At 45.6% G+C, this 18787-nt stretch overlaps 2 protein-coding genes across 3 annotated transcripts; one reads left to right on the forward strand and one right to left on the reverse strand.

Moving 5' to 3' along the window:
* Window positions 1–1469: 1469 nt before the first annotated feature.
* Window positions 1470–3889, forward strand: LOC134026553 (protein yippee-like 5). 2 transcript variants are annotated; one of them, XR_009931373.1, is made up of 4 exons: window positions 1470–1599; window positions 1959–2120; window positions 2280–2736; window positions 3422–3443. XR_009931373.1 is itself a non-coding variant. In XM_062469418.1 (3 exons), exons 2-3 carry the CDS (start codon window positions 1980–1982, stop codon window positions 2502–2504), a joined length of 366 nt encoding a protein of 121 aa, XP_062325402.1. In that variant the 5' UTR covers window positions 1470–1599; window positions 1959–1979; the 3' UTR covers window positions 2505–3889. The 2 variants fall into 2 exon arrangements, 1 of the variants encoding a protein (XP_062325402.1); XM_062469418.1 differs by having other exon boundaries at window positions 2280–3889.
* A 5106-nt stretch (window positions 3890–8995) lies between these two features.
* On the reverse strand, window positions 8996–18467 carry lclat1 (lysocardiolipin acyltransferase 1). Its single transcript, XM_062469417.1, has 6 exons — window positions 18329–18467; window positions 13733–13902; window positions 13115–13313; window positions 12808–12954; window positions 11317–11433; window positions 8996–9526 (listed from the first exon to the last, which is right to left on the reverse strand). Exons 2-6 carry the CDS (start codon window positions 13898–13900, stop codon window positions 9000–9002), a joined length of 1158 nt encoding a protein of 385 aa, XP_062325401.1. The 5' UTR covers window positions 13901–13902; window positions 18329–18467; the 3' UTR covers window positions 8996–8999.
* Between the last annotated feature and the right edge of the window lie 320 nt (window positions 18468–18787).

Consider the following 18787-nt stretch of genomic DNA (forward strand, 5'->3'; position numbering starts at 1 on the left):
CAATACTGAATGGGGTGATCAGTTTCTTGGACCTTTTGGACTCAATGACAAATACTCTAGCTGAGACTTGTATTTGTAATTAGGCACGTTTGAGTGTGTGTGTGTGTGTGTGGGGGGGGGGTTCATGCAGGATTTGAAAGACAAAATGTGAAGTAGTTGTTGGCGTAGCCGTGGGCACACATGACCAACCCTCCTCCAACCCTCCTCCAACCCTCCTCCAACCCTCCCACCATGAAGGAAAACTTCTCCAGACTGAAACTACAAACAAGATAGCCATGCTTCTACATGCCTTAAGATACAACTGTTAAGTCATGGTCCTAAAGTTTCCTATCAAAATGGTATTTGGAATGTTCCAAATCAGTTAGTCTAGAGGTGTCATAAGAGTGTCCTTACACAGTGATAAAAATCTGTGATAGAAATCAGTTTAAGGGGGTTTATGGTGAACATAAAACTGAATGGGTGTGTCATACTAATTTGGTGTGTGACTTGAGCCTCATAAACTCATTGACAACTGGTATGGTTCTGTGACATGTGCAGAGATGGACTTACGATTAGATTTAGAGATTATGAGATATGACTGTAGATTTGTCGATTATGCCATCTGATGCAGTCCATATCAGTTCAAATCAAAGATATGTGAGCCTTGATATGACATAGGGTCAAGGAACACAGTAGGATTTAGAGAAATGCATCTTTTGCTTTTAAAACAGTGGGTGATGTAAATGATTTAATGGGTCATATAAAGTAAATCTCAGAGGTGTGTGATGGCGACGTGCAGGTTTCTTAAGGAGACAGTGCAACATCTACAGACATACTGAAGATATGAGATAAGATAGATGGGGAAAGGGAGTTTATGGGGAGGATGTCCAGCCCAACACAACATAGTTATCAATTGCATCAATTGTATTGTGTTTGTGTTTTCATCTCAAGGCAACGCATGAGTGTTCACAGGTCACAGGTTTTTTCGGTTCAATATGTTTTACATCAACAATACTTACTAAACAAATGTGCTATTAATAAAACTCTTTCCTGATGGGCCAGATTGAGAAGGTCCTGTATAAAGCCTGTACAGAATTAGCTGGAGCCTACTAGCTCTTGATATTGAACACTGATATTGAGGTTGACATCAATAATGAAGTCTAGAAACAAACACTTCTGCAACGTTTTGTTTTCAATACAGAATTCCATGAGACTATTTAATTTGCAAAACATCCACATTGCTGAATATGGAAAGGCTTTTAACCCATATGAAAACAGGGCTTTGCCCAGAGGTCAAGGTTCCTTAATCACTACTGCACTGAACACATGGATACTTGACTCCATCATGCACTTTGAACTACTTATGGAACTGCTGCTAACCTGTAATGAACAATGGGAATAGGGTAGGCCTAGTGCAAATGCATCGAGATAATTCGGCTCTTACCTCCATAAAGCCAATGATTTATGCTGCATTCCTGACACCTTGTGGGTGGAGATGGTAGTAGTGAACGAAGTCAAACCGGATGTTGACACACACAGACCGAGAGGAGCGCAGGAACAGCTGAGAAAGGACAACAAAGCAACGACGACGACGACGACAACCGTACAACTGCCTAAAAGGTAGATTTGAAGAGATAACAATTTAACATAAACAGTGATAACTTTGAGAGGGGTACACCTTGTGTTGTTATACAAGCTACAACAGTCGAAAAATAGACGCGAAAGATACTGTCACGAGATATGTTTATGTCTCACCAAGCTAGCTTGCTAGCTGATTAGCCATTCTGCCATCATGGCATTTCATGCTAGTCCAGATGACAGTTCTAGTATAGTGAAAATATAGTGTATATCTTTCTTTCTTCTTTCTTTCAATACATTTTAATGTCAGCGTAGGGACAGTAGTTGTCGTAGGTTCAGTGTACTCTCCCATTAACTGTTAGTTATCCCTTTTATCTCACAAACCCGGCTATGTGTTTCAGCGGGTAAGTTCCAGAAGCAACATGGGGCGCATCTTCCTGGACCACATCGGGGGCACGCGCCTCTTCTCCTGTGCCAACTGTGACACCATCCTGACCAATCGCTCTGAGCTCATCTCTACCCGCTTCACTGGCGCGACAGGCCGAGCCTTCCTCTTCAACAAGGTAGCCCCACAACATCCACATTGTAACGTCTGCCTGTCGGTGCCAAACTTCCTAAACCGCCCGCTTTGTTAAACAATTGCAATGTTTAAATGGTACAAGATTGCCCATGTTATGCCAAATACCAACTAGTCAAAACTGTGTGTGTCCAACACCCCTCAGGTGGTGAACCTGCAGTACAGCGAGGTGCAGGACAGAGTGATGCTGACAGGCAGGCACATGGTGCGAGATGTCAGCTGCAAGAACTGCAACAGCAAGCTGGGCTGGATCTACGAGTTTGCCACGGAGGACAGCCAGCGCTACAAGGAGGGTCGCGTCATCCTGGAGAGGGCGCTGGTGAGAGAGAGCGAGGGCTTCGAGGAGCACGTCCCCTCAGACAACTCCTGAGCCCACACTGGGATGACCTGCTCGCTACATCCCTCACCCCCCCTCACCCCCCCCCCCCCCCAAAGGCCCTCTGCCCTATCCCTAAACCTCATTTCCGAGCCAAATCCCAATCACAGAAACAGACCTTTTGACCACCTTTGGATTGGCTGGATCTCCTGATGCTGTTTTGGGCTTTGTGTGCCCCCCCTTGCCCCACCCCTCAGCGGACTTCCTTCCTGAATACTTTGACAAGGTCCCTCCTTTCCCATTCTATCGAGTTCATGCACGCACACACACAGACCTGTTAACACCAATGCGCAAGTTTCATGGCACACAACTTTGGTCACACTCACACACACACAAACTCACAGGCATGCTACTTAAGAGGAAACATTTACCCTGCTGTTGTGTCACCAGTATAGCTGCAGTCACGGTAGGTAGTTACCGGGACAAAATAGGATTGTTTTGTCAACAGATTCCAGCAGTTTATGCACTAGGACATTGACATGAATCTTGTTTAATAGTCTGATAAGATAGTTCACATCACTGCTAGCTGACACACAAAAACACCATGGGATATTATGTTTAATGTAGTGTTGTGTTGTGGTAAACCTTGTGTCAGTGTTGTGTAAGCACAACTCTGACTGTCAATATTTGGACAAGCATTGATTTAGGCGACATATTGTTCTTGCACAATGTGATGAAATGCTTTTGAAATGGCAGCCACAAAGCTCTGTGTTCCATTCTTGCTGTGTGAATCTTGGACATGGAAACATCTTCCGAGGATAGCATGTATCAACTTCTAGCCTATATCATCAAGCTGATTCTCTAAGCATGGATGCTGCGCGCGTGCAGTCAGGACCGACCGGTCGCTCTCTGACTTGTCAGAACGACAGACACCCCCCCCCCCCCCCGCCCTTCCCGGAGCGTGTGAGGAGTGTGTGGGCGAGGGATTTCTCTCACGAATGCTTGGAGCATGGTAAACACGTGCCCCAAGAGACTGGTGGCCTGCTGTGCCGGCGCGACCTGGACACAAACTGCTGCTCCCAATCCTAAGCTGTGCAAGGAAGAGAGGGGGGCTTTCTTAGCCATGACCTCCCTCAGTCACCTGGAGCCTGCCATCTCCAACCCTGCCCAGACCAACGTGCACATGGTGGACATGGGCAGATTATAACATTATTGCTTCTTATTATTAGCATTTTATTATTAGTTGGTATACTTAATGTACGATTGTATTCTTTTTAGTGAGATTTTATGGTTTGAATTGTTTGAGTTGGCTCTTGTGTTATCTGTTTCTTGATGAGAGGTAAAAAAAAGAAAAGCAAGCTTGTTTCTTTTCTGTTGACATTTGCCTAGATTTAATCTCTAGTAAAGATTTCTGAATAAAGTATCAAGTATTGCAGAATTTTGGTTTGTCCCGATGTGTGTCCTTTCAGGCAGACGTTCATGTGTGAGTGTGAAAGCACTAGGGGGCAGCAAAACACTGAATACAAGTATGCGCTTTTAAAGAACATGAGGAGGACTGTCCATTGTGGACAGTCCTCTTTTATGTTCATCAACCAAGTACACAAGTTAAATGTTCTGCATGAGATAAAAGCAACAGCCATGAAACAATGTTACACATTTAACGTTTTATGCCACTATGGTCAGTCTTTAAAAAAACATTATATAAACTGTGGTCTTTTGAGTCTTACGTAATCATATAACACGATGTGTTAAAAAAGTATGAGTGTGCCCTTATAAAGCGTTCTGTAATGAAAATTGGCCTTTTGAGTACATTTACTACTACCATTGACACATTTGTGAAATCAAACAATGACATTAGGTGACCTTTAATTAAGTGAACATGCCCTGGCTATCTTGAAAGGTGTAAGGCAGGCTAATAACATTGTCAATAACATCTTGAATCCTTCCGACAGTCATTGTGTACTCCTGAATATAGACATGTGTACACAAGTGGGAGAACTAGAGAAGGCATTTACTGAAGTCACATGCAACAGGATCTGGATGGAGAGCTGCGTCAAGACAGAGTTAGCTAACCTACTCTGAGACTCATTCAACACTGGATACAAATTATAGTTGGCTTTGGTGGTGTGTAAAATAGGCTTATGGACAGGCAGTGACGAAGAAGTCTTAATCCAGCTATAGATATGACTGAGTCCTTGGTGTTATTTTTAGACCTGATCTTGTTGGGTGCTCTCTTGGCAGGTGTCTGGTTGGATGTGAGTGTTTGTGTGCGTGTGTTTTGTTCAACATGGTCGCTAGTCCTTCACTCGTGGAGAATCTTTCCTTAACACATGCTTGACAACACTATGCTGGCAGGATACTGTGGTGTGAATGCATACTGGATATTCCCATTAGGCGTCCCAGAGAATGTACCCCAAATAGGAGGATACCATCCAGGACAAAGAGGGGAGAAGGGATCCACAGTTAGACACAGCTACAGTACATCCCACCAACTCAGTTGTCAGGCACACCCACTGGCAGGTGTGATGAATGAACACACCCTGTGTTGTCCTTGGCTCACTACAGCTCTAAGCCAATCCATCTATAAGCAGCCAACACACATGAGGTCACCTAGATAGCTAGGTAATCACCCCTTCCCTGCTCATCCTAATGTTCTACATGCCATGGGCCAAGCCATGCCATGAGTCAAGTCTCAAAGGTGGGGAGTTTAGTGATGGCATCCAAGTTCTTTCCAAAGACAGTGTTTTCGATAATCCATCGCATTGTCTCTGTGATGCTGTTGGAAACTCTTTGTCATCATGGGAATGGGACACTGGGTGTCCAGGTTTTTGTTTTGGGCGTGAGGATCAGCCTTTTAAGGAGGGGGGGGAGAGGACGAGTGAGGAGGAGGAGATGTGTCACTACAAGCAGTGAGCCCACCATGTTGGCTCACTGGATGACGGCATGTGTTTCTGCATCGTGCCTCCACCCACTAAAAACTAGTCATAGGTAGACTTCTATAGAAGCACAGGGGATGTGTATAACTCAGAAAGAGGAGAGAGTTTGAGGTGTGGGGGTGGGGGGGGATAAAAAAGAACACTGGCAACAAAATTGTATCCATAATCGGCCAGTGATTCATATTTTCTGGGTGCCTATATTTAAAAGGCTTGCATCAATCGGGAGTCTTATACCCGTATTGTCACTCATCTATTACCAACTGTCAGCCAGCGTGAGCCCCCCACCACTTCCCCCCAGGATTACTTTGCAATGTATAATAAGACCAGATAGTGGAGAGGGGGGGGGGGAGAAGAGGAGAGACTGACAAAATGAATGATAGAGCAGGAAACAGAGAAAGGAAGGGAGAGAGAGGCAGAGGGAAAGGGAAGGATACATAGAGTCAAAGAAGACAGAGGCCTCGTTCCATCAGCAGCAGGACAGAAAATAGTAATAGTTCCATTGACATCACTCCCCATCATGTTGCTAGGAGACGAGGGAGTCAACATTAGTTGCCAAGGCAACCCCACTTCACCTTCAAATCTCTTGCCCTCTGCATGTATGCGGAAGTCTTGTGTGTGTGAGACAGAGAAAGAGAGAGTGGTGTTGTGTAATATGAGCGCTTGTTGACTTATTCAATGCAATAGGGTTCACCATGAACGCTGCAGAAGTGCCTCTTTCTGCCTGTCATGGTAGTGCTCATAAAAACAGCTGATTATGTTCAAAGTGACATGACTCTGTGACCATAATTCGCTTTCATTTCTGCTAATGCCTTCTGCAGTTCATTTTATCAGTGACAGTTTGGTGTCATTAACGTAATAGGCCACAGAGTAGATCTGGGGGTATATCCTGTATGAATAGAATCTCTGATTGTACCAAAAGCAGATACCTTAACCCTTGTGCTGCCTTCGGGTCGTTATGACCCAAAAGTTCATAACAAACCATCGTTGTGTTTACCCAATTTTACCCAATACAAAAACAAATACAAATTATTTTCTTTTAACCTTTGCAATGTGGGGGGTCTGAGACAGCCCAACGGCTAAAAGAAAACTCTTCACTTTGTTTTTGTATGCGGTAAAGTTGTCGCAATACAACGGTGGGTCACAATGACTGATGGGTCATTCTGACCCGAAGATAACACACGCACAAGCACACGCAGAACAAATTACAGGGCTACGACAAAATGGGTTGAAACAGTGAATGGATTTATTCCTATTTATTATACAGCGTGACGGATAACAGTGGCCCGTTAAGATATACCTGAGGACGGTGATTGTTAAGTCCAGCATCAGCGGTTGATTGTATTATGAGCAAAAATACAGGAGAAAGAGAGGAAGAGGCGTGGAGGAGAAACAGAGATGAGAGGGGGGAGAAAGAGAAGTAGAAAGAAGGGAAAATCATTTGGGGGGAGGTTTTGGGGAGAGGGAAAGCTTCTTCAGAGCTTGTTGAACAGATAGAAATGGATCATAGGTAAATAGGTCAAACATGCTGATGAGCGAAAATAATTCAGTCCGTCCATCACAGTGTCTAGAACCAGCCTCTCTACTCACACAACAGGGGCCTCGTGGGAACACAACTAGAACTGGGGAATAAAAACCAAAACAGCCTCAGCCGCATCACTCATGGGTGAGCGTTAACAGCCGGAACAGCACATATACCTAAGACTTCTTTATAAAAAGGACCCTTGGACCTGTAGCATGGAGGAGGCCTGGTGGACACAATCACTTGTGGCATCTACATTGGAGGGGACTGCGAGAGACGAACCTAACCCTAACCAACCAGCCTCTATATGGCATGGTTGCTGGGTTGGAGAAATATGGCCGGGGGGGGGGGGGGGGGGGAGGTTAGAAGAAGATCAAGTGCGGCCCAATCTCCTGTTTCCATTTCGCTTCCATATTTCCTTTTTTTTTTTTTTTTTTTGGCACAATCGGTGCAGCTCTCTCAGCTGTCGTTCCCTAATTGAGTTTAGCGCAGGCTCCACCCACGCCAGGTCCCTGGAGAGAGGTAAAAAGAAAGAGTGGATGGGGAGAGGGAGGGAGGTGGGCATCAATTGGCGGGGGCATTTTTGGATTAGGGTGTCCGAGGCAAGTTTTCCACTCCAAGTCTGGTCCTCCTTCGTGACACCCGGGAGGTAGTGGGGTTACGTTGCACGCATGTTTCCACCCCCGAAACCCCCAGCCAGCCAATCACAGTCTCCCCCCAGTTCCTAGAAAGAGCAACAACAAAAATCTGCTTCCCTAGTTTCCTATTTGATGACGACCATCGTTCATTTTGGCGTGAATCACACTGTGTGTGAGGTCACCTACACAGGCACCTTGGCACCACGAAGAGGAGCTACCGTGTCCTGACAAAGGCAGTCCAGTCTACATTCTACAACGGTTTCTCTTTACCTCGCAAACCGCTTCTCGACTTTGGCTCGCCTGTGCAAAAGCTGTTTTTTAATGCATAAAAAAACCTGGCAACACTGTACTTGACATAGGTCTTCATAAAAACCCAAGACACCTTTATGGAAACATTTATGGAACCTCTATGATTGTTGATGTATAACGTGTGATTTTATATATATATTAGAAAGGGGCAGGAAAGTGATTGGTAGATCTTATCTTTAAAGCTCCAGACCAAAGTTAATAATCCTACATATGTAATGTTTGATATTTTTGTGTGAATGTAGTGGTTGGGTTCCCTGATTGTATAAGCATGTGATTGTTGGTAAGTGAAAAGAAACATGAGCATTTGAGATTGTCATGTTTTTAGATTTTCAGGGTAAAATTTGTATAATATCATGACATATTTAAAATTGTTGTTGAATGTATATGACGTGAACATAAGCAAGTGTACTGCCACACACATAAAAGGGTTCTGAATGCTTATAAAGACCGCCAAGTAAAGTATTGCCGAAAACTTAATGTTCCTATTTTGAGAGTCAAACATAAAACACAACATAAAAACCTGTATAGAGGCTTAAAGCAAAATTGTACAAAGACAGCCGTACAGTATGACAGACTAGACTATTCTGATCCAGCACAGGTAAACAATGCTACACTTGATGTGTATGACTGACTTGTCACTTAGACTTCTAGTATTTCAGTTCTTATCATTTCATTTAGTTGGCTAAACAATGCCTGTGAAAACAGTGACTCATTTGGCTACACTTACAAGGAATCTAGATCAGCTATACACAGCACAGTATTGGAAAGGATATTGGCTAGAATCGTCACAGTATACAGACAGGTTTTGTATGAGTGCCAAGCACTATGGCTCTGCTCCATAATAATAATCCCAATAAATAACAAAACAATGGAAGAATAACAAAGTAAGCATAAAAAAATGGGAACCAACTTTAAAACCCCATTTAAAAAAACACATTGCTATGGCTGAACATAAAACTTGAGGAGGTGAAACTAAAGCCATGCAGGCGGGTCGCCTGCCCGTCTGCCCCGAGAGCGGCAGTGGACATGGAGGTTTGTGCGAGTAGCACCCAGCTGCACCTCAGGGCCCATCCCTGGACCCAGAGAAGCTCCCCCCCTACGCCCTCTGTCCAGCGCCCCCTCCCTCCCACCCACCCACCCCTTCTCATCATCCCTCCTTCTTCCCCTCCAGCAGGTCCTTCTTCTTCCTGTCCCTGGCCACGGACGTCCAGTAGCGGTGGCAGGCCAGCTCCAGCAGCTCCAGCCCTCCCCCCAGCCTCAGCTGGCCCATGTACACCGCCACCATCAGCAGGAAGTAGACCCGCAGCATGGGCCACAGCCACAGCCCGGCCATGCACAGGGGGATGAAGCAGCTCCAGTAGAGCAGCGACACCGCCTTGATCAGGGACACGCGCAGCTCCGTCTTGCAGGGGGGCACGCGGGTCGGCCCCTCCCTGTGGAAGGCCCGGGGCTGGCCGGCGTAAAAGTGCCTGAGGCGGACCTCCTTCTCCGCCCAGCGCTCCTGGCACCAGGCGTTCAGCTCGGAGGGGGAGGTGGGCAGGGAGGAGGCCGGGTAGCGGCGCACGTGGAAGTGGATTTCGCGGGGGAACAGGCCCAGGATGAGTTGGCGCTCTGTCTGGGCGATGTTCTGGGGGAAGGCGATCGTGATGTCGTGGATCGCGTCCAGGTTCTTTCCTGTGCAGGAGGAACATGAGGGGAGAGAATGACAGATCATCATCAATATTACAGTTCATAAAATAATTAGCCTAAAGAATTTAAAGAGACTTTCCTTCCATATAGATTGATATTGGCCCTGGATGGATGCCTTGCAATGGGCTCTTGACAGAACACGCTACCATTGCACAAGGTCACTCGTATCAGAGAAAGACAGTGTCGAAATGACTTGACCAATCTCTGCTGTTGACTCCATCACGCCCTTGTTATGCTACTGTACTGTAAACCTTAGCCTACATTAGTCTCAGTCTCTCCCATATCACAGCAAAATAGGCTTAGAGTTTAATATCTGACACCTGCCACCCCCGTCATGTCTTTTTGGGTAAAGACATGACGGCAGGAGGAGCTGTATTTAAGGCATGCTGGAAGATAGCCAGGATGAGCTAACAGGGAAATGTGATCCAGCAGTGGTAGTGGTGGTGTAATAGGTGCCGCATTGTCGATGAGGCACCAGTCTGACACTGGGGACAGAGGAGCCGGACAAGGGGGTGGCAGCAGGGGTGGCAGCAGGGGTTGAAAGCGCAGCTGTCAGGAGATCTAACTCTGGCAGGCTTTACAGTGTTGTTGTATCAACTGTGTTTAACAGGTACATTTAGCTGGGAGTTCACATCATGGGCTGTTATGTTGTACCTAGCGTTGTTTTCATAGGGGTTAAATGGTGATGACAATCACACACGGAACAGTATTATGATATACTATATGCCATATAGTATATGGGACAACTGCATTACAACCTTTCACAGATTTTTTTTAATATTTCCCCTATGGCTGCAACAACGAATCGATTAAATCGATTAAAATCGATTATTAAAAGCGTTGGCAACGAATTTCATTATCGATTTGTTGTGTCGCGCGATTATTACGCCACTCAATATGTCGCGGAGATGTTTGAGTATTTTAAAAAAAAGTTAAGTTGAGCGCGGAGGTAGAGGAAAGGCCATCGGAGAGACGTTGTTAAGTAACGTTGTTCTGAAACACATGGCGGAGGCAGAAAAATCAGTACGACCCAAGTCATCCAAGGTGTGGGAGCATTTCACACTAAATACATCGAAACAGTGTGTTAATTGACCGAGGTGAAGTTAGTTTCATATTCGACATTCGTCTCACATTCGGAAGACGCTACTTTGCAGCATCACGTTAGGGACCGGGTGAAAACAACCCATTCCATTTTGAAAAATGTAGACTTTTATAATATTTTTAGTAATATAAAACCTCAAACAGACACCAGAGTATCTTAACAATGTCTGGTATACTTCCACAGCCTTTACTTTTTCAATTAAGTTTCAAATAAAATGATAGAAAATCACAAATCTTTGAAAATATCTTAATCCTCGCAAATCTTAACTTTTTTCAAAATTGTGTCAAAAAATCTTAAATATACACCAGATTATTCTAATAAAGTCTTGGTTACTTCCACAACCTTTCAATTTTCAATAAAGTTTTAAACAAAACTCAAATTAATTGCTCATCTTGGAAAATAGCATTACATCCACACTAATATTAATAACTTTTTCAAAATTGTGTGCCTGTTTGTGCACATTCTGAAGATTTTTTTGCGCTGTGAATTTGCACTGTCAGTTCTGTTTTTGAATAAAGGGTTGGAAATTAATGCTTTTTTGTTTTTGTTTTTTTATCCGATTCATCGATTAATCGAAAAAAGAATCAATAGATTATTAAAATAATCGTTAGTTGCAGCCCTAATTCCCCCCCCCCCCCCCCCTTTAATTGTTTTTTTTAGTCATTGGACTGACCTTTGTTCAGTGTGTCCACGATGAAGGTGAATCCCCTGGTCCTAGGGTGAAGGACGTACTCGAACTTGGGAAGGCCGTTCTTCTCTGCAAAGTCATCACTCCTTGCTCTGGTGTTTTCTACAGGAGCGAGGAGCACAGATGTGGGGGTTAAGGGTCAGGCAGGGAGGAGGAGCTCCAGAGGTTTACAAGGGTGCGTGGGGGGGGGGGAGAGAGAGAGTGCATCTAGTTTGGTCCAAATGAGACCAAAGCCCTCTTTCTTAGCGGATTTACCGGGAATGATGTGTGTTTAACTCAGTTATTGTATGATGTAAGTGGCGACAGGCAGGCATGCAGGACACTGTGGTGGGGCCCTGGGAGGGTGGAGGGGGTGGTCGTCTAGGGGGAAGCCCTACACCTGGCCATCCCAAGAAATCCCCTCCTTCAGGGGACAAAGCTAGGACCTGTCCCATATGGCCTGTTCATTTCATTTAAAGCCTTCTTTGATCCTGCAGGGACCACGGAAATCCTCAGGGGGGCTTAACTGCACCCTCATCTAAATCCTACAGGTGTGTGTTGTGTTTGTGTGTGTGTGTGTCGTGAAGGGGGGTCATCTTCAAGATGAAATAGAGAGAACAGTACAGCTATGAGATGTAATTTCTGACCATGGATTTGCTAGTAAACGTAAGCCCTGGTTTAAGGGGAAGGCGCAAAATCCTCGGAAAGAGACACACAAACGACAGAACATTCCTCCCAAGCAAAGATACAAAACGGTAGTTGAAAAGGCTTAGGGCTCTGCCCAGTTTGGAGCTACGAGAACAGAGATGTATGGATGTAGGACAGCTAAGCTAGCTAGCTTTCAAACCAATATAACTTCACCTGAGGTCTGGTAGCCCAGTGACGTCAGGCTGACAACAAAATGAGTTAGCTCATCCTGTCTTAAGGCTGGACAGGGACTTTGGCTTAGTTTGGCGTCTAAGGTGCTTTAGGCGTCAATGGTCTCAGTCTCTATGTTTGGACGCTGCCCTGCCCTGCTTCCCAGGAGCCAGTGTATTGTAGTCTAGCTCCAACCCTAATCTAGCTGCATTTTATTAAAATAAAGATTTGGTCACCATGCTGAATCAGGTTAGCCTTGTCTAGAGAGAAAATCTACTCTGGGAACAGGGCTGGACAGGCCTTCTCTGTGTTACTGTTTTGGTAGAAAAACAGATTAGAGGCTATTAGACTGACAGACAAACAGGAAATGATGTCTCCTCACCTGACCTACCAGTATAAATACGGTCAATAACAAAACATTACAGTAGTTTCTCAGACACAGATCAGACCTAGTCTTGGACCAAGAATAAATTGGTCCAAGTGAATCACCTAATTGAATCATTTTAGACTAGGGATTAAACTGAATCTGTGTCCAAAAACACATGGCCTATACATCATGGCCTACGATCTCAGGTGGGGAGGGTCTGTCGATTAAGGTGTCTGTGTGTGGGTGGGCACGTGTGTTCCGCGGGTTCTCACCAGTCAGGTCGGTTCCCTCGGGGAACAGCAGAAGCTGCAGGGGTTCTCCAATGTCGCAGAAGTACTCCAACATGTTCTCTATGTGTTCTCTGTCATCTTCCCACCGGCGCTGGACAAAGATGTAGCAGGCCACCTGCAGGGCCCAGCCTTAACACACACACACACACACTTCAGTCACAGCAGCATTTTATCTGCAACCCCAAACGAAAGAGTATTCTGCTGTATACTACGCTGACAAATAAGCACTTTGAAGTCCCCTGTGAGGTGTATGTGTGCTGTGCGCGTTTTCCAAGCTACTCATACCCACCGAAGGCAGGCACTGCTTTGAGGGCAGCCTTGAGGCAGATCTTCTCCAGGCGCAGGTAGCTGTACCTGAGCAGGTAGCACCAGAGGAACATCCAGTCCAGACGCGTGCGGTGGTTCATGATGATCACGCTGCGTTCCCCCGGGATGAAGCCATCCCCCGTAATCACCACCTTCACCCCAAATACCAGCTCCAACAGGGCCTGGGACAGAGGGAGGGAGGTGGGGGAGAGGGAGGTGGGGGAGAGGGAGGTGGGAGAGGGAGGTGGGAGAGGGAGGGAGAGAGAAGGGAGAGGCAGAGAAGGGAAGATAGTGAAAGAGAGGAAGGGGGGGTGAGAGACAGAGAGGGGGGGGAGTAGAGTGAGCCAGAAAAATGATAAGGTTTGAGGGAGCGAGAAAAAAAAAATCAGAAAGTGAGAAGTGTTTTTCTTTCCCTGCACACGAAGGCAATGTAACACGGCCGCCCATGAGACGAGCTGTTCCAACACGGACACTGAGGTACAGCCAGGTACGAGGCAGCAGGAGTAAGAGGTCACAGCACAGCGTGAGGTCGGCCCCGAGGGCCAGGCTGCCAGATGACGGGCTCAGAGGGCACCACAGGGGGGCCGTGCGGGGGGCTCACCACAGGCAGGGTGAGCCAGGTGGCTATAAGGCGGTTGCTGATCCAGCGGTACCAGGCGGGAGACAGCAGCATGAGAGGCAGAACCGGGCCCAGCATGAAGATACTGCCGAACAAGATGCCCAGGAACAGGGTCAACATGAAGTACAGACCCCGCAATGACACATCCATACCTGGGAGAGAGAGAGACAGGGAAAGGTGGGAGTGAGAGAGGGGGTGGAGAGAAAGATACAGAGGGAGAGAGAGGGGGGAGAGAGAGTAGGGAAAGGAAAGACAGACAGAGACACCGTCAATTCAATTCTGTGGTACTGAGTCATCCCTAAGGACTGAAAAGTAGCCTAAGTGGGGGGGGATGTTGTTAACCATGAAGATGAGTGTGTACAGTACGCTTAGTGGAATTTTCCTTTGAGGATCCAGGAGGCCGGCAGTGAGACTGGGCTCAGGAATTGGATGGGGCTGCCCAGTCGACGCAAGACAAATGGAATGATCGATTTTATTAGCGTGCTCATCCATACTGAACCCCTGTGCGTCTGCCGAGCCTCTTAAAACATTTCCCCCACAAACAGTGGAAAAACACCACGGCCACATTCCTGCTGAAGGAATGTAAATACTGAATGTTCCCAGAAGGTGTGCACTGCACAGTCACCAAATCCACGATTAAAAAAAGAAGACGGGTGTCTCACATTTCATACCCTTGAACCGGGTATCACTTGAAACATTGCACTTTCGTCCTCAAGTGTTCCATGTTCGGTTGACGTCAGGCTTCAATTCATGCTCAGTTAACGCTGTGTCCGAGTTATTCAAAGCCTCGTCTGCATCAAGAGCTCTTTCGTTTTATCAGTAGCGTGACAACAAGACATACCAGACATAAAAAACAAGTCTCCTGAGGAAGCCAATTTCTTAACAGAGTTATGAGACCTTAGGCTGCAAAACAACATGTGCTCACTGTGAGGAGCTTCTTAGCTGTGGTCTAGCCCTGTTCAGTAATACGCTCTCATTTGTAGCCTACGTCCAAGGCCAAACGACCGTCCAAGTCGGTTACAGTGTCAGGTATGTATTGGTAAAAACAAGTTACCTGACTGGAAAGGACCAGAATCATCATGACGCTTGTTAATGGGGCAACCTAGGTTAGGTTAGCCCATCTTAGCCTATGTCTTCTGACTGCCATGGTAACCAGTGTTAAAAACTGCAAGGTGTTGCTGTTGCAGGGATTCAGGCTGTCAGTCAGTCAGACTGGCTGATGAAGCAGGGAGGAAGCGACCACCACCCGGCAGGTGTTTCATTCCCTGGGTTGAACTTTGGTTCATGCTACCCTGCCTCAATTACCCTGGCTCTGTGATTGCACAAGCCTTCACCTCACGCCACCTCAGGCAACAGCAGCATCATGACACAGCAGGTCTCAACTCCGCAAGCAGAGTGTCTGAAGGAGCACTTAACAACCCAGGTGTGTGTATGTGTGTGTCACACTCCCAGTAGAGTGAGGACATAGGGGTTTAAGGGTTTTAAACAACGGAAAATATGAAGCGTGAGAGAGGAACAAGCTGGTTCAGCACAACTGTCACACAATTATGACCTCCTGTTACAGCTTTCTCCCACAACGTACACGCGCACACAAACCAAACACACACAAACGCACCCTTCGGTGTCTGCGGGAACATGCATTTCAGTTATGCATTAAAGAGGATACACATTTTAGGTCCCCTGAGAATGAGGTGAAAAGTGACTGGAACTACCGACCCAAAACTGTAATAATGCCAGAAACTTGTGCTCCTTCCACCTACGACATCTCACCAGCCTTCCACAGGAGAACCACATTTCCATACTCTGGGTCAGATGCAAAGACAATGTCATCGACTCTGCAGAGTGAGGTTTGATTAAACATTTGTCGGGTCACCATAGCAATGCCTATTCGAGCACTGCCCAAAAATGTTAGCCAACCGCAATGAATTGATGTGCTCTTGGTCTGACCCTGTATTCTTTGGCAGTCTACCTGCATTCTTTCCTCTTAGTCAAGAACAGACAGACACCGTTACCATGATGAGAGGTTAACCACATCTTGGCTTTATACAAGGGGCTATCTGTGTCCTTTCTCCGAATCATGGTGTCTGAGCTGCGACATGTAGACTCTTCTGGAAGATTCAAGTATCCTCCTCAGTGACATCCAAGGATCCCTGGCCAAATGCAAGCTTCTTTAATATCAGTGCGGTGTGTGTGTGTGCACACGCACGCATACACACACCATTCGGCTGCATCTCTACCTGTTTAACGTGTGGTTCTTTGATAGCTGAGTAATCTGTCTGGCTCTGCTGTGGAAAACCAGAGCGGACTTCAACCCCTGGGTTCCGTCTCCAGCTGCTGGGCTCCAGGGTAATTGCTCTCTGGGATGATGAGCACGGCAGTTTAAGGGGGCAGTGGAAAAACAACAAGTCTTTAATGACTTTTTTCCATTGGAGCTCTGATAAAGGTCACCCAGATTAAAAGTGAGGAGGACAAATGAATACACCGAGGACGGTATGCACGAGAGCATACACACACTATGCTTGAGTGAAACGCACACACACACCAAAAAAGGCTGGCAAACACCCGCCTAGATGTGAAAAAGATACAGTTTGCATATCTTACATTTGACTATCAGATTGTGACAGATTGCAAAGTAAGGGTTCATATTTGTCACTACAGAGACTGAACAGATGTCCCTCTGTGTGTTTAGGACACTGACTGACTCTGCAGCGAGGACATCAGGTCATCAGGTGTGTCTCACTGACCCAACCACACTGCAGGGCCCCTGAGCCGGACAGCCAGCCAGGACTGTGAACCCGCACCCCAACACAAATCACTTCCTTTTACTCACATACAAATGCATTATACACAAGGTGTCTGTGTGTGCGCTTCTATATTAGAGTATGTGCCTATGTGTGTGGTAGCAGAGTGGCCTAGATACAGCAAAATATGTCCATTGTGAATGACATGTCCAAAGCTTTCCAAAAACCCAATTAAATGTGGGTGTTTTATGAATATGACAGAGATAGGCCAGCCCTCTTTGCCTGCTCATTTTGCTAATGGACATCCCCACTGTGAGGATTTGTGTTGGTGGCACTGCCACCATCAGAACACAAAGAGGACGTCTGTCTTATTAATGAGGTCTGGGTAATCTCTGTGAATAACAAAGTGACAGTTACTCAGAAACAATAGGGACAAAGACGACCCACTGAAGCCTGCGCATCGCGGAAAAACAAAGTAAAGGCAACCCACAGTGGCCTCATTTGATTGTCACACATTCCTCTGATTGTCATTGCTTAGCCTTGCTTCAGGACTACAAAGTCCAACTTCCATGGAAGTCAGTCTTCTGTCAAAATCAAAGAGATGTATTGTTATATGAACAGTACAACACAGGTTCCTACTGGACAATGACATTATTGTGACATGGCAAACTATGTAGTGGTATAAAAGGGAGAAAGAAAATGATACAAAACACCAGCAGCAAAACTGTCAAAAAAGCAAGTAGCTAAAAGTATAAAAAATAGCAATATACCAATACAAAAACACTAAAATGGTCACAGTTATATAGATACAAAGTGAAGAGTGCTGATGTAACTCTGTGGTACTACAGTATTTATACTGAACTGTCTCAGAGCTCTTACAACACTTATACCATAACTAAATGCTCCACCCTCTGATCATAGGTAGTGTTGCTGCAAAGGGATGTCAATCCAAGGTCAGGTTCCTCACAGATTAACCTGCCTGGTCTGGTCTTCTGGTTGTGGAGGTTAGTCCTGTCAAAGGCTACTGTCATAATGACTAGTCTTATTTATCTCACAATCAATTGCATGCACCATACAGCCAATCGGTCTGTCAAGCATGTAGTAGTTTAAAGTGAAACATACATAAAAAATAAAATGTTCCATGTTTAGCAATGTGATTTACCCTAACCTGCTCATGTGTATAATATGCTGATCATATGAACCTGGCTACATGCCTTACATACTCACGTCTAACTGCGTAGAGATCATGACAGCAAGTGAGGGTTAAGGATAAATTTGGTCAAGTGAAGCTTTCTGGTTTGGCTAGCTAGCTACATGTTTAACTGTCTTACATTTGAGATTAAATTGAGTTGTCATTTGATCACTCTCATGCGAGCATTGTTGCAACTTTGCATTAGTATTGTTGGCAACAGTGACCATTAGCACGCGTAAATTTGTGTGGATTTACTGTACTTTACTTCGGTACTGTAGCTGTGCTGTGTCCACTGAATTTTTGTTTAGGACCGTTTTAAATAGTTTAATAACTAGTCCACGTCTTTGTGATGACTGTGAAATGATAACTAAATTGTATTGTCCCACAAGTGAAGAATTTTGTAATGTGTGATGTTAAGCTATTGAAAGTCATACTAGTTGGTACTGTAGTTGACTAAGGGTAAACAAGTCATGGATACCTAGCGTAGACAGCTAGTATAACTAGAAGATAGGTAGGTACGTACAACTTCAGAGCTAGCTAAAGAGCTACACTGTAGCTAGCTATCTTAAGAGTCACAGACCATCAAAGCATATTTAGTCGGATAACCGTTAGGCTAGAGAAGTAAAACGGAATAATGTTACCCACCTGCAAAAGTGTGCTACTTCCTTGTCAATTGGAAAAAGCTAGATGGCTACAATATGCTAACGTTGCCTCGGAAGACCAGTCCGGGGAGATGCGACCAGCCATATAAATGTCAACAACTTGGTTGCGACATTAGCGTCTGCTAGCTGTTGCTAGCTAACTACTGAGCTCGCAGGCTAAACGTGTTCAAGTAACGCGTTGGCAGGCTCGCTGGTAAGCACTGCACTGGAATCTGAAGCCGCATTCGCAATTGTGTTTGTCGTTTGGTAGTGCTGACTTTACTCATAAACTATGATTACATTCACGGATTGATACCATACACCTTCATGTTTTAGATGCACGCTGGGAGCAATGAACTCTGTTAACATCACCGATTCGGGTAACCTGACAACTTCAACTCTCAACTCTCAACCCATCTGCTTGCTTGCACCCCAAAATGACGTCAATAGGGGACGCTGTTCG

This window comes from Osmerus eperlanus, chromosome 9 (assembly GCF_963692335.1).
Source record: "Osmerus eperlanus chromosome 9, fOsmEpe2.1, whole genome shotgun sequence".
NCBI lineage: Eukaryota > Metazoa > Chordata > Actinopteri > Osmeriformes > Osmeridae > Osmerus > Osmerus eperlanus.